Source organism: Mercenaria mercenaria, chromosome 12 (assembly GCF_021730395.1).
Source record: "Mercenaria mercenaria strain notata chromosome 12, MADL_Memer_1, whole genome shotgun sequence".
NCBI classification, from domain to species: domain Eukaryota; kingdom Metazoa; phylum Mollusca; class Bivalvia; order Venerida; family Veneridae; genus Mercenaria; species Mercenaria mercenaria.
Window position 1 is genome coordinate 72,876,507 of NC_069372.1, and position 14,943 is coordinate 72,891,449.

The 14,943-nt window shown below is 36.1% G+C and overlaps 1 protein-coding gene across 1 annotated transcript in view; it reads right to left on the minus strand.

Annotated features, from left to right (window-relative positions):
• Positions 1-461: 461 nt before the first annotated feature.
• LOC123533608 (protein strawberry notch homolog 1-like) overlaps positions 462-14,943 on the minus strand; it is a 60,106-nt gene continuing 45,624 nt past the window's right edge. The window contains exons 27-29 of the mRNA XM_045315324.2: positions 14,644-14,720; positions 10,778-10,968; positions 462-10,159 (exon numbers count right to left, since the gene is read on the minus strand). Coding sequence (XP_045171259.2) covers positions 9,951-10,159; positions 10,778-10,968; positions 14,644-14,720 — 477 coding nt within the window. The 3' untranslated portion in view covers positions 462-9,950. The remainder of the gene's footprint in view (positions 10,160-10,777; positions 10,969-14,643; positions 14,721-14,943) is intronic.

Sequence of the window (14,943 nt, forward strand, 5' to 3'; positions counted from 1 at the left end):
GCATGACACTCCTTCTCATGATGATGAACAATTGTGCCAACTTTAATCAAAATCCCTCTATGCATGAAGAAGATATGCTCCGGACAAAGTCATTCTTGAATTTGACCTTTGACCTCCAAGTGTGACCTTGACCTTAGACCTAGGGACCTGGTTCTTGCGCATGACACTCCGTCTCATGATGGTGAACAACTGTGCCAAGTTTCATCAAAATCCCTTCATGCATGTAGAAGATATGCTCCGGACAAGGTCTGTGGACGCCGCCCGCCCGCCAGGGGCGTTCCCATAATACGTCCCGTTTTTCAAACGGGCGTATAAAAATTGGAACCTCTAGTTTATTGTGTTCACATTAAACAACCAAAGACTGACCATCTATCTACACTAAAAGCTTATCTGGTACTTTTCATTACGAAGCAATTTCAACACAATTCTTAGTGTACAGGATTCATAAACACAAAAACCTCTGAAGTTTGTCATTTTTATTTCATATCATTTTGCATCTGTTCCCAGTATGTATCAAGACTTGTAACATGACTCATACAATAAATAAAATTATCACAAGGTAATGATAAACACAACAAAACACACCCTCTTGTGGAAAAACACACCCTCTCATGGGAAAACACATCCTCTCCGGGGAAAACAGTAATGGTATACAAAAAAGCTGTAGCAGAAAAATTACATAAATGTGTGACCTATATGGTGAAGTACAGCCTCTGTTGAAATTCAACTCTGCCTCCAGAATTTAATATAGTCAGTACCCATTTTTTCAAATCTGTCAAGTTAAAATTAATTCTATTTAGATTATAGAAGGTACTGCCATTTTTCCTTGGCATATTGTGAGCAAATTCTACATATTTGTCATGTTTTCTCTCTCAATAAATTGGTGTATGAAAAAAGTATGCATTAAGTTTGTAACAACATGAAAATAATAAACAATAAATTACAAAATGAATAAAAAGTTTATACAACATTAAAATAGAAAACTGTACAAAACCATAACAAAAACCAAAGCCAATGATAACAAAAGCTGTCAAAGGATAGCAATGCTCGACTTTTCAATAGCATTGTCTTTAAATTAATTTATTTAAAACAACACCAAATGTCCAAAAAGGCACATAACTCTGTATAAAAGCAGTGATAGAATCTGTGCACTGCATATCTGATCATCACGGTAAACAAGTATGTAAAGTTTCAGAACTTTCCAACCAGCTGTTACTGAAAAAAGATCTTACATACAAGTATTTAACTAAAAATTTTAAAGTTAAAAAATGGGTGTAACTTTGTATATATAGAAAACAGAGTTATGAAACCTGTACATTGCATGAGGTTGAGGTTTCAAGTTATCTAAAATGGTGGTTATTGAGATACAGCTTACATACAAGAGCATTTGAAAAGATTCACAATGGGGTTCAATGGGAAAGTCATTTAAAGATATTTCTATATTTAACTCTAGTGCCCTGTTAAAGGGCCAAAAATTTCCTCATTGGAGGACTTTATGAGAATGCTGCCTAAAAAGTTAGATGAAGATCCACCAAGTTGTTTATCAAGATTTTTCTCTAGTGACTCCAAAAAGAGGCCAAGTGCCCAATTTGATTTATCTGTTGGGTTTAATGCCATTTTTCAACAGTACTTCAGTTATGAAACAGTGGGCAGTTAACCAAACCAGTATTCCTGGATTCTGTACCACTACAAACCTGTTCTCTGCAAGAAGATACACCCCACAGGGGTTCTAACTCACGACCCCGCCATCTGCGCTCATCAAATTGAACAGAATAAAGAGAGGACCATATCGAGATGCTACAGACCAAGTTAGGAGATTGAAAAAAAATATCAAACTGTTGGGTTTATACGCACACAAGCACAATTTAGGTCATATGGTGACTTTCAAGTTTTTGATGGTGGAGGAAGACAGTGCCCCCCCAGCATTGTTTCAGGCTTGGGTGGGCACCTGGGTAGAACCAAAGACCTTCTGCAAGCCAGCTGGATAGCTTCCACGTTCTACAATGAAAGTGAGGTTTCTAACCAACATTGATGAGGGGCAAGTGATTTGAAGTCAGTGTTCTTAACCAGTTGGCCATTAAGGCCCCCAAGTTTAATGACGATCAGTTGTTTGAAGTATTCCTATTTTTGCTCTAGGGGCTCTTAACATACAAAAACTTAAACAGAAATTGCAAAGTTGAAAAAGGGGCATAACTTTGTCAAAATGCAAAACAGAGTTACTTAACCTGTATAGTGCAAGTCCTGTAAGTTTTAATCCATTTATACAGGTGGTTAATAAGATACAAGTTTTAACACAAAATCTTTACCGAATTGGGACGCTGACAAACACGCGAGTACAACAGCTCTACCTAATCTTCATATAGTCAAGCTAAAAACAAAAACACTCCAGAAAGAGGTTTTACCTATAAATCCTTAAGTAGAAATATTGAATTCAGCCTTTACTTTTAAGGATAACACAAACCTAAGCATTTGGTTCTTAAAGTAACACAACAATAAGGGACTGGTTACTGGAATATAAATGTATTTACACTTCAGATGTTGTAATTTCAACAAACTAGTTCTAAACTTACAAACTGAAGTAAAATATCGACTGGTTCACAATCAGTGACTAGATAACAAAGCACTCTATAAAATGTTAAGAAAAACAAACTGTTTCTAAAATGCATTATGCCTCCCATGATGGCCTGTCAGAGATAATATGGTATTATGCTTTGACAGTTTACCTAACCAGTGTTCCTGGATTTTGTACCAGTACAAACATGTTCTCCGTAAGTAACTGCCAACTTCCTTCCTGAACCAAAGGTGGAGGACGAATGATATCAGGCACAATGTCTTTTATTAAATCATCATTGAGAACATGCGCCCCAGCCTGGGTTCAAACTCACAACCCCGCGATCTGTAGATCTGCGCTCTCCCTGTTGAGCACTGTGACCTTTACATTGTGACATACTGACCTCTCAAAAATATAGAACATCCACTGACAACAGGCAATCATCCAATGACGTTGTGACAACTGTATTTATTTATTTGGGTTTTACGGCGCACCAACAAAGTATAGGTTATATGGTGCCAAACAGGACTACAAATTTTGGTTTCATATCTCATTTACATTGAAATAAAAACATGAGGTATGGAATCAAAATTTGCATACCTGCTGGAATCACAGAGTTACAGCAAAACCAACTGTAGGACAATGTGTTCTAATAGTCTACCAACTAACAGATTGACCGACACAAGCAAAGCAATATACCCCCTCTCCTTGTCACAGGAAGAAGGGATGTGGCATATATATTGAAACAGTATCTTAATCAACAAAACATTAATACTGGAAGTACAAGGTGTTGTTTTTGAAATACTAACAATGAAATGCTCCTGTAAGCTAGACACTCAAGATAATGAATAATATCTGGTTAAGGACAGATTTTGAAAAAAGACTGGTTTTCTAATAGAAGTGGAACCTATCAAACTTTAAAGTCCAACAAAAAAGAATGTAGCCTTGGGTTTACTTCTTGCAAATAAAAAATGCATTTCGTATTAATATTTCAAAAACAGTTCATGCATTTGTATTTACAAGCACAACATTTGTAACATCAACAATCAAAATTATAAATTACAGAGAAGATTTTTTACACACAGTGTTGCTTCACAAGCACTCAAGTCAAAAGCATGTTTTCCAGTCTTCTTTGATATTCTCTGCTACACGTTTGTTTTCTTATTTTAAAACACCAAACAGATACCAGAAAGCTCAATATACTTTACAGCAGAGTTTATAATATATACATGTGCAATCTGGATTATTATAAAAGCAATTCACTGACCATTCAGTCATGTAAGTTTGTCAAAGCTAAGTGGTAACTTAAATGCTGCTTAAATACAACTGTATACACCTCTACTGTCTTGACTTTATTTCTACATAATGCAGGTAAGTAAATCTCTGCTAACAAAACAATATCTCTGAAAATTGAATTTTAGTAACCAAGTTCGTACACAGTCAAAAATAGTCAATCTGAGTCTGTATTCATCAAAGTTACAAGTCTATAATTTAGACTATGACTTTAACCTTGCTAAATTTCTAAAATGGACTGGCTTATCATTCACTTTGGACAGTACCATTTATTATTCAAAGGGATGTTCACTGAAAATTTACTGACTGAACAGCAAACAGTGCAGACCATGATCAGACCACATGGATGTGCAGGTTCATCTTGGTCTGAATTAGTTGCAAAGGCAGAATCACTTGACTCCAGAGGCTAAAGGTTAAAATTATAAATTTTCTTATTGCTATGTCACTGTTATATCACCAAAGATTGTGATGAAATTTTAATGTTCATGCTGTACCTATAGACATTTCAGCAAAATTTCATCAGTAACATTAAACTGAATATATGCCATTTCTTTTGCCTTACTGTAATTGTCAGACTTGAAATACTGATGAATACTAACCAAGAACAACAATGGATAAATTTCAATGAAAACAAAAGCTTCTATCCCACATCATTTTAAAAATTCCTTTCAATGATTTCCATTAACTCATACTAATTCCTGTTTATTGTCACAGTGTGACAAGTTACTGCTGTATTGACCAATTACTCGTCCACATTCACAGTGAAACATTTACAACTAAGACTATCATTTATCCTTACAAATGAAAGACGTTGGTAAATTATTCTGTACATTATCAAACTACGTTCTTTAAGGCAAAACATTACACAATATAACAATATACAAAATAGAACATTTTAACGTAAAAAATAACATATCAGGCAAAACTTTGAAACTCTGTACAAAAAACAAGTTATCATACAGGATATTACTACAGGAACAGTGTGTATTGACCCTAATGTCTGTACCAACCCTTAAGTTTGTACCAACCCTTATGTCTGTACCTTACAGTCTGTACCAACCCTCAAGTCTGTATCGACCCTAATGTCAGTACACTAAAGTACCCTAAAGTCTATACCGACCCTAAAGTCTGCACCAACCTTAAAGTCTGTACCGACCCTAAAGTTTCTACCAACCCTGTCTGTACCAACACCGACCTTAGTGTCTGTACCAACCTTAATGTCTATATTATTACAGAGAATATGCACAAGCAAAGGAAAAACTTACAATTTCACGAAAATAAACATCAAATCCTGTACTCAATATTCACCCAATGGTGGATACATGAAATATACATATTCATTGGAAATTACTATTTTTACAGAGTTGGAATTCTTCCATTAAAGCAGAAATAAAACAGTGAAAATTACAAATCTCAAATAAGTAGAGGATATTCAGTGCAATACTGATATATCTTTCCCCTAGTGAACACAAAATTCAATACTTACAGGAGCGGCTGCAAGTGAAAATGTTAACTGTTGTACTAACATGTGAAAGATAAACTACTACAGTTTAACACATATATATGTGTATGTGTGCATGTGTATTTAAGTGCACTCACTGGGTTGTATACACTTCTAACCTTAATAATACAGCCAATAACATTTCAAATATCTGATAATGGGCAGGATTCCATGCCATTTTTCAACAGTATTTCAGTTATGTTATAGAGCAACTGCATCTAATGTCGACCCCCTTCATATATCAACAACTCTCAAGTCCTCCTTCGTATTTGCATATTTTGTCATATGTAGTAAAATAGATTGTGAGGCAGTTTATGACGTCATCATACCTCTTCGCGGAATTTGTTTATTGGCTTTTTTTTTCAGTTTTGCTGCCAGGAGAGATCTGAAAAAATTTGGGCGGAAAATTATTGTCACAAATAAGGAGGGTGTGAAATTTTTGACAATCTCATGTATCATTATTTCAAGTTTCATAACAGGTTTGATTACATTTACATGCTGATAACGCCAATAAACTATATGATAATGTACATAAAAAATATAAAGATATACGGTAAATGTCGGTCTGTGAAATCGGTCTGCCTTGCAGTCGAAAAAATCTGTATGATGGCACAAGCCAAGCTGTAGGCCCGAGGGATTCTGCAGATGTTGTTTAATAAATAAAACATGCGCTATTCTTGCATAAAATACAACAAGTGCTGTAAATTTGGAGATACAAGACAACTACATCGAAGTCAGCCAGGCATGTGTTTAATTTATGCTTTACCAGGGCTACAGTAACTTTGTATATTTTAACATGCCGAGCAGACATTTACCAATGTAGATCTAGCATTTTTTGACATGGTAATTTCTTTTCAAATTTCTGGAAACTAAGTGTGAGTCCCGTGTTCTTCGACAGGCCTATATTCGGTATAGATCTATTATGTAAACTCTAGCTTTACTCGGCACTCGGCATCCTTACACAACAGGTGCTGCGTGGTTCATTCGGTCCCTTGCACTTTTTAAATGTTAACATTTAATATTGTATGTTGGAAATCGATACACACCACCTTCAAAAGTATTCCCTTAATGAAATATCTACGCCTTTTTTACTTTTTTAAATCAACTTAAAAAATTTTGCTTTCCACCCCGCCCCGTCTTGATCAAAGTTTGAAAACACAAGAATTTGAATTTACCAACATCGATATTAGCAACTCAGATAAGATTAAACTCAAACATAGTTGATGAGATCTACAAATAAATTGAAAAATGTACTAAGGCAGAAGAAAAGATATTATAAATCTCGGACCTTTCGACTTCAACCAAAACTGATTTGGGACCCATAACTTGCTTAAGTTTGACCCACAACAAAATATCTAAAAGGGTCGATAATAGATGCATTGCTCTACAATGGAAATATTTCTCTGCAGTTTAGAAGTTGAAATACTAAAACATGTAACAACAAGGCAGTCTGAAAGACAGCTAAATCCCCCGCCACTGCTATGGATAGTGAAAGGGTAAAACCTTTGATTTTAGCTGTGACCTTGACCTTGAACTGACATGGCTGACTCGTGAATTCTGCACAACGTCTTGATGAGGTGATCATTTGACCAAATTTTCATGAAAATCCTTCAAGGGGTTTAGGAGATACAGAGCTGAAACCTTTGACCTTCAGTTGTGACCTTGACCTTGAGTTGACATGGCTGACTCATGAGTTCTTGATGAGGTGATCATTTGACCCAAGTTTGATGAAAATCCTTCAAGGGGTTAAGGAGATACAGAGTGAACACCAAATGGAAGGCTCAAACCTTCGACCCTTAGTTGTGACCTTGACCTTGAGCTGGCATGGTTGACTCATAATTTCTGCACATCGTTCTGATGAGGTAATCATTTGACCCAAGTTTTATAAAATTCCTTCAAGGGGTTTAGGAGATATAGAGCGGACACGAAATGGAAGGCTCAAACCTTTGACCTTCAGTTGTGACCTTGACCTTGAGCCGACATGGCTGACTCATAAGTTCTACAAATCGCCTTGATGAGGTGATCATTTGACCCAAGTTTGATGAAAATCCTTCAAGGGGTTTAGGAGATATAGAGCAGACACAAAATGGAAGGTTCAAACCTTTGACCCTAAGTTGTGACCTTGACCTTGAGCCGGCATGACTGACTCATGGGTTCTGCACATCGTCTTGATGAGGTGATCATTTGACCCAAGTTTTATAAAATTCCTTCAAGGGGTTTAAGAGATATAGAGCGGACACAAAATGGAAGGCTCAAACCTTTGACCTTGAGTTGTGACCTTGACCTTGAGCTGGCATGGCTGACTCATGGGTTCTGCACATCGTCTTGATGAGGTGATCATTTGACCCAAGTTTTATAAAATTCCTTCAAGGGGTTTAGGAGATAGAGAGCGGACACAAAATGGAAGGCTCAAACCTTTGACCTTGAGTTGTGACCTTGACCTTGAACCTACAAGTCTGACTCATGGGTTCTGCACATCGTCTTGATGAGGTGATCATTTGACCCAAGTTTCATGAAAATCCTTCAAGGGGTTTAGGAGATATGGACCGGACACGATTTTGTTACGGACGGAAGGACGGAAAGACGGAAGGACGGACGGACGGACGCAGACCATTCCTATAATCCCTCCGCCACGGCGGGGGATTAACAAAACTATATTTCTATGTACACAAGCAATCAATTTAACAACTGCGATGAAACTAAACACCTGTTGCTTTGCTTACAGATTTCTTCAGTCATGAAACAAAAAAAAAACAACATATAAAAAAACAAGAAAAATGCTGTTTCTTTTTACTAACTTAAAAGAATGAACACGACACAATTATCATTTCAAAATAGGAGAAATCTGGAAACAGAAAAATTTGCTTGAAAACTAAAAAAATCATGTCCTTAAAATATGATAAAGCTGAATCAAAAGACATTCTAAAGGGAGAAGGACAATCTCCTTTTAACTTTCAACAACTATCTTCCATTTTTTTTCAGTCAAGGTATGCCCCATTAACACAATCGCTTGTTAGTTTCTAAAGTCTAATGTTATACCAAGACTTTATCATGTGTCTGATAAATTTCACATCAAAATACTTCTGAAATAAAAAATGAATTCTATAAATTTCAAAAGATGAAAACACCTACAAGACAAAAACCTAAAAAACAACATATATCTTACATGGTGTGTATGGCTCATGTACTTAAAGCATTATAGAAAGAACTGCTGTATGTCTGTCTGTTACTTATATACACTGGCTTCAATCACATATACTGCTATTTAAGTTAAACTTCTATTTACACTGCAAATAAACTCTAGTCAAAATTAATATCAAATGCATTAATTAAGAAATGAAGCAATTTTTTTCAGAGTTCACGCAAAATGAGCGTTTCTTTCGTGAGAACTCCGAAAGAAATTAATTCATTTCTTATATTTACATTGTATTTCCTTTCCATTTGTAAACAAGGTTATAATAATATAAATTGCACACGTTTTATAATCAATTTCACGGCCATTTTGTTCAGAAGACAGAACAACTGTGACGTCATCTAAGGAATGTTTTCCTTGACGAAATGCAGACGTCGTCAAAACAGCGGCCTGTTATCACTTAGCAGTGTTGTTGCGACTTTGCCACCTTTCCTTATGCTGTTCATACAAAATGGAACTTATAATTTTCAATGGAAAAGAATAAAGCGCATGTAAATATACTGCTGTAAGCATTGCGTGCTATCATACAAGATCTGTAAAGCTGTAGAAATCTGCCTTCAACAATCACAAAATTACACCCTTTTCACATTTAAAAGATCTCCTCTGTCTGTGTTTTGATAAAAAAACTTGTTCTATTTTCTAAATCTCAACTGAATTAAGCCCATCAAAACAAACTTTGCTATGAATATACTGAATGTCTGCTAAATTGAAGAAAACATGATAGCAACAACATGGCAGTCTATAATATGGAATGGTTGTTTTATAAGCAAAATGCTTGTTATCTAACACAGGATGCTAATCTATCTATAGTTTCTAACTGAACTTCATCATATGAACTGTCCACTAAGATTTTAAGACCAAGGAACTAGTAACCTTGCAAGTATGTTACCAACGAAACATATAGTAAGTATGTAACCATGGAAACACATAATAACTATGTAACCAAAGAAACATTTAAGTATGTTACCAAAGAAACATAAGTATGTTAACAACGGAACGTATAATAAGTATGTAACCAAGGAAACATAGAAGTATGGAACCAACGAAACATCAGTTTTACTTCATCTGATAAGTTTTAACTTTTATTTATTAACGCAGTCTGGATAACTGATACATTTCAAACTGACTGCACTTCCACAACTGACTTCAGCATATTACTGGCAACTATTACATCCATCATCTACAGTAAATGTCTGCCTTAATGTCAATTGCTGACAATAATTGACATAAATCAAAATACCTTTCACTGTCTATTCACCTACTACAGAAGTACAAAAGACTGTCACAGCATCCACCGACTATATAAGAACACTCCCAATAACACGTAATGACAATATCATCGCACATGTCTGTCACGTGAACATGCACAGACTGTAGTAAATGCCTGGCACTTTAACGTGAAGTCTACAGTATCACACAAATACAGGCATACTGTATACAGCTTGTGCAGACTTTTGTTCACTTTGACTAGAGATACATCCTATGTTGTCAGTTGCTGCCGATTCCTCCTTTGGTTTGGGTCGCTGGTGTTCCCCAGCGTGTTTTTCCGTGTATGTCTTACTGCACTCCTGTGACAGCACATTGCACAAAGGTTCCACGGCATTCGTGGGTATCAGACTCCCTGAAAATAAGTGCATTTTCTGTTACGTTTAATAGATGATGACAAAAGGTAAATTTAACTGTTCATTGAAGAATAAACACAGACAAATCTTAATGAGTGTTATCTTTCTTTAAAACTCCATAAGGCTTTGGATTTAATGTTAAAAACAGATGAAACAGCTGTCCAAATACATATGTATAATTACAGGGCTTGAAAAGCACTACTTTCATAACTAGGCTTAGAGCCATAAAGGGAGTTAACAAGAATTAAATATATTTTAACGCATTATGAGATCAATCTATATCAGAAAAATTTCTTTATTCTAACAAATATCACACTTTTGTTTTATAGTGTTTAATACCATTTTTAATTATATTTATAACAACAGTCAATCAACCTGACCAGTGTTTCTGGACTTTGCATCAATACTCTAACTTCTCTGCAAGTGAATGACAACTGCTCCACAGGTCAGTAGGGAGGGCAAATTACTTTAGACAAGCTGTCTTAAGTAAAATTTTAATAGAGAACAGAAAGCTTAATGCAGGGATCAGGACTGTGACCTCATATTTCCTAGTCTAGTGCTCTGCATACTGAGCTAACCTGGCAGCACTTCACTACAAACACATAAATATGACATACCAACAATTCTCTGGTTATCGTCCGTCCTTAGACGTATGATCTGCATCTTTGTCTGCACCTGTAGTGAGCCAAGAACCATCTCAACCTTGTTCCACACGCTGAGAACTGATCCACTGAGAACATAGTATGTTCTGGTTCTCAGCCCAATCTCACATGGTAAACCTACACTCAACTTCTTACAGCTCCCTCTCCTGGTAAAAGAATATCAAGATGTTTATGGACAAAATTCTTGAGTAATATGCCTTCCGATCAATATCAGAATTTCAAATTTTTTAAAACAGATATACACATCTAATGATAAATCAGTATTGTTTGAATAGTTGAATGTGTAACATATTAAGTGGAAACTAAATCTTTCTATTTTGTATCAAATTTTAATATTAACAAGAGGGCCATGATGGCCCTATATCGCTCACCTGTTATCACTGCACTTGAGGACAAGAAGGTCCTCAGAAAAAATATCCAAGTCCAAAGGACAGGAACAACAAAGGGAAGAAATTTAACCAAAAAGAAAAAAAAATTCTTACAAGGTACAGATATGTCAAAATACATCTAAAATTTGGAGGTACCATCCATGTTGTACCACAGAAAAGTGGTCTCAGTTTTTCCCTACGGCCAATAATAAAAAAGTTACTAAAAATAAGCTATTTATAGTAACTTAAAAGGGAAGTAATTAAAAAAAAAAATTATTGTAAGTGAACAAACGAAGGATCTGCCAAATAAATCTGTTGACATAAATGAAATTTTAGATCGGTATCTTCATTAGTTACGGAGATATACCCATTTTAATTTGAAACAAGAGCCATGTTACACATGGCTAATCCCCCCCCGCCGGGCATATTATAATTGAAGGCTAAAGTTCCTGGCAAGTTGGTGTCTGAAAGTATTAATTTTGGGGAAAGCTTTGAAGAACTGTTTAGCTGTGGTCTGCATCTGGGGTTTTAAAGTTAATCTTAACAAAAAAAAAAAAAAAAAAAAAAAAAAAAAAAAAAAAATGCAAGTCCACACAAAAATCTTTATCAGGTAGAAATTGGTCAAAATACACCTCAAGATTGGATACAGTATGCATGTTGTACTACAGAAAAGTGGTCTCGATTTTTCCCTACGACTAATAATGAAAAAGTTACAATAAAAGCTATTTATAGTAACAACAAAGGGAAGTAATTCTAAAGAAGGGAACTGCGCATGACACTCTGTCTCATGATGGTGTATAATTAATTGTGCCAAGTTACATCAAAATCCCTCCATACATGAAGAAGAAATGCTTCGGACAAAGTCATTCTTGTATCTGACCCTTGGCCTCTAAGTGTGACCTTGACCTTAGACCTAGTGACCTGGATCTTGCGCATGACACTCCGTCTCGTGGTGGTGAACATTTGTGCCAAGTTATATCAAAATCCCTCTATGCATGAAGAAGAAATGCTCCGGACAAGGTTTTCATTCTTGTATCCTTTGACCTCTACGTGTGACCTTGACCTTAGACCTAGGGACCTAGTTCTTGCGCAGGACACTCCGCCTCGTGGTGGTAAACATTTGTGCCAAGATATATCAAAATCCCTCCATGCAGGAAGAAGATATGCTCCGGACAAATTGTTTTAAGAAAATATGATAATGGGGAATAACTCAAAAAATAGACAAGGTAGAGTTATTGTTCTTGCACACTGCACTTCCTCCCAATGTGTTCTATCAGTGTATGAAGTTTGAAGAAAATCCCTCCAGTACTTTTAGGGTTATGCTCCAGACAAAATGTTTTAAGAAAATATGATAAAGGGGAATAACTCAAAAAATAGGGAAGGTAGAGTTATTGTTCTTGCACACTGCACTTCCTCCCAATGTGTTCTATCAGTGTATGAAGTTTGAAGAAAATCCCTCCAGTACTTTTGGAGTTATGCTCCGGACAAAATGTTTTAAGAAAATATGATAAAGGGGAATAACTCAAAAAATAGGCAAGGTAGAGTTATTGTTCTTGCACACTGCATTTCCTCCCAATGTGTTCTATCAGTGTATGAAGTTTGAAGAAAATCCCTCCAGTACTTTTGGAGTTATGCTCCGGACAATTTTTTTTAAGAAAATATGATAAAGGGGAATCACTCAAAAAATAGGCAGGGTAGAGTTATTGTTCTTGCACACTGCACTTCCTCCCAATGTGTTCTATCAGAGTATTAAGTTTGAAGAAAATCCCTCCAGTACTTTTGGAGTTATGCTCCGGACAAATTGTTTTAAGAAAATATGATAAAGGGGAATAACTCAAAAATTAGGCAAGGTAGAGTTATTGTTCTTGCACACTGCACTTCCTCCCAATGTGTTCTATCAGTGCATGAAGTTTGAAGATAATCCCTCCAGTACTTTTGGAGTTATGCTCCAGACAAAGATTGTTGCGGACGGACGGACGCACACACGGACGGAGAGCATTTCTAATATCCCCTACGCCTTTGGCGGGGGGATAATAAAGGGAGGTAATTTGACATAAAATCAGTCCATAGTTATCTGCCCTGATTGGCTCAGTCCAACTAATGACAATAATGAAATTTCAAATAAGTCCTATAAGTACTTACTGATATAAATCCATTTTGATTACAATCAGGGGAGGTAATCAGATATAAAATAACTCTGGAACCTACGATTGGATCTGATTTTTCATGGAATCCAAGATTTATTGTTGTTGAAGATATTTTGGAAGTTTGTATCAAATAAAACCATAAATGAAGTCTCTATATGGCTGCAAAAGCCAAAATAGCCAATTTTGGACCTTTAAGGGGCCATAACTCTGGAACCCATGACGGAATCTGGCCAGTTCAACAAAGAACCAAGATCTTGTGGTAATACAAGCTGTGTGCAAGTTTGGTTAAAATCAAATCAAAAATGAAGCTGCTATTGTGCAGACAATGTCAAAATAGCTAATTTTGGCCCTTTCAGGGGCCATAACTCTGGAGCCCATTAAGGGATCTGGCCGGTTTAAAAAAGGAACCGAGATCTTATGGTGGCACAAGTTTTGTGCAAGTTTGATTAAATTCAAATCATAAATGAAGCTGCTATTGTGCAGACAAGGTCAAAAAAGCTAATTCTGGCCCTTTCAGGGGCCATAACTCTGGAACCCATAATGGAATTTCGCCAGTTGAAGAAAGGAACCAAGATCTTTTGGTGATACAAGTTGTGTGCAAGTTTGGTTAAAATAAAATCATAAATGAAGCTGCTATTGTGCAGACAAGGTCAAAATAGCTAATTTTGGCCCTTTCAGGGGCCATAACTCTGGAACCCATATCGGAATCTGGCCAGTTCAAGAAAGGAACCAAGATCTTATGGTGATACAAGTTGTGTGCCACTTTGGTAAAATTCAAATTAAAAATAAAGCTGCTATTATGCAGACAAGGTCAAAATAGCTAATTTTGGCCCTTTCAAGGGCCATAACTCTGGAACCCATAATGGGATCTGGCCAGTTCAAGAAAGGAACCGAGATCTTATGGTGATACAAGTTGTGTGCAAGTTTGGTTGAAATAAAATCATAAATGAAACCACTATCGTGCAAACAAGAAATTGTTGACACATGGACGCATGCACGCACGGACTGACGACGGGTGATCACAAAAGCTCACCTTGTCACTATGTGACAGGTTAGCTAAAAACATTAAATCTCAAACTGCAATATATTCAAGACTTTCCGCTTAAGCTAGTGCTAGGGGGCGTGATGGGTATTGCATTGGGTATTGCATTTTCCATTACTTCTCATGAACAGACTCGATCAAACCAAGTCTGCTGTTAGTTTGTTTGCTTGCATTCTATGCTTCCAAAGGATCTTCTTATAGATTTTAAGACTTTATAAGCTGTTGGAGGCAAGCCCTAGAGGTTATGAACAAACATGATCTTACCAGTAGGCGTGGCTACACATGGTGGCAGAGAAGTTGTATTGTTCCTCCCAGTATCTCTGTGCTTCATCCGCTAAAACCTGAAAGATATTTTTACTCAAATTATTTGACTGTAATTTTGTAAGTAATTGTAGGCTAGCACTAGCATTTAAAACTCACATATCCAGACCTTGTTATGAATGCACTAAGCTTAAACTCTATCTGATTCTACTTCTATGACAATCTTAACAATATTTATTCTTTTTTCAAAGATATAACATTATAATAGTTACTAATAACAATCATTTATCATTAGCATAACAA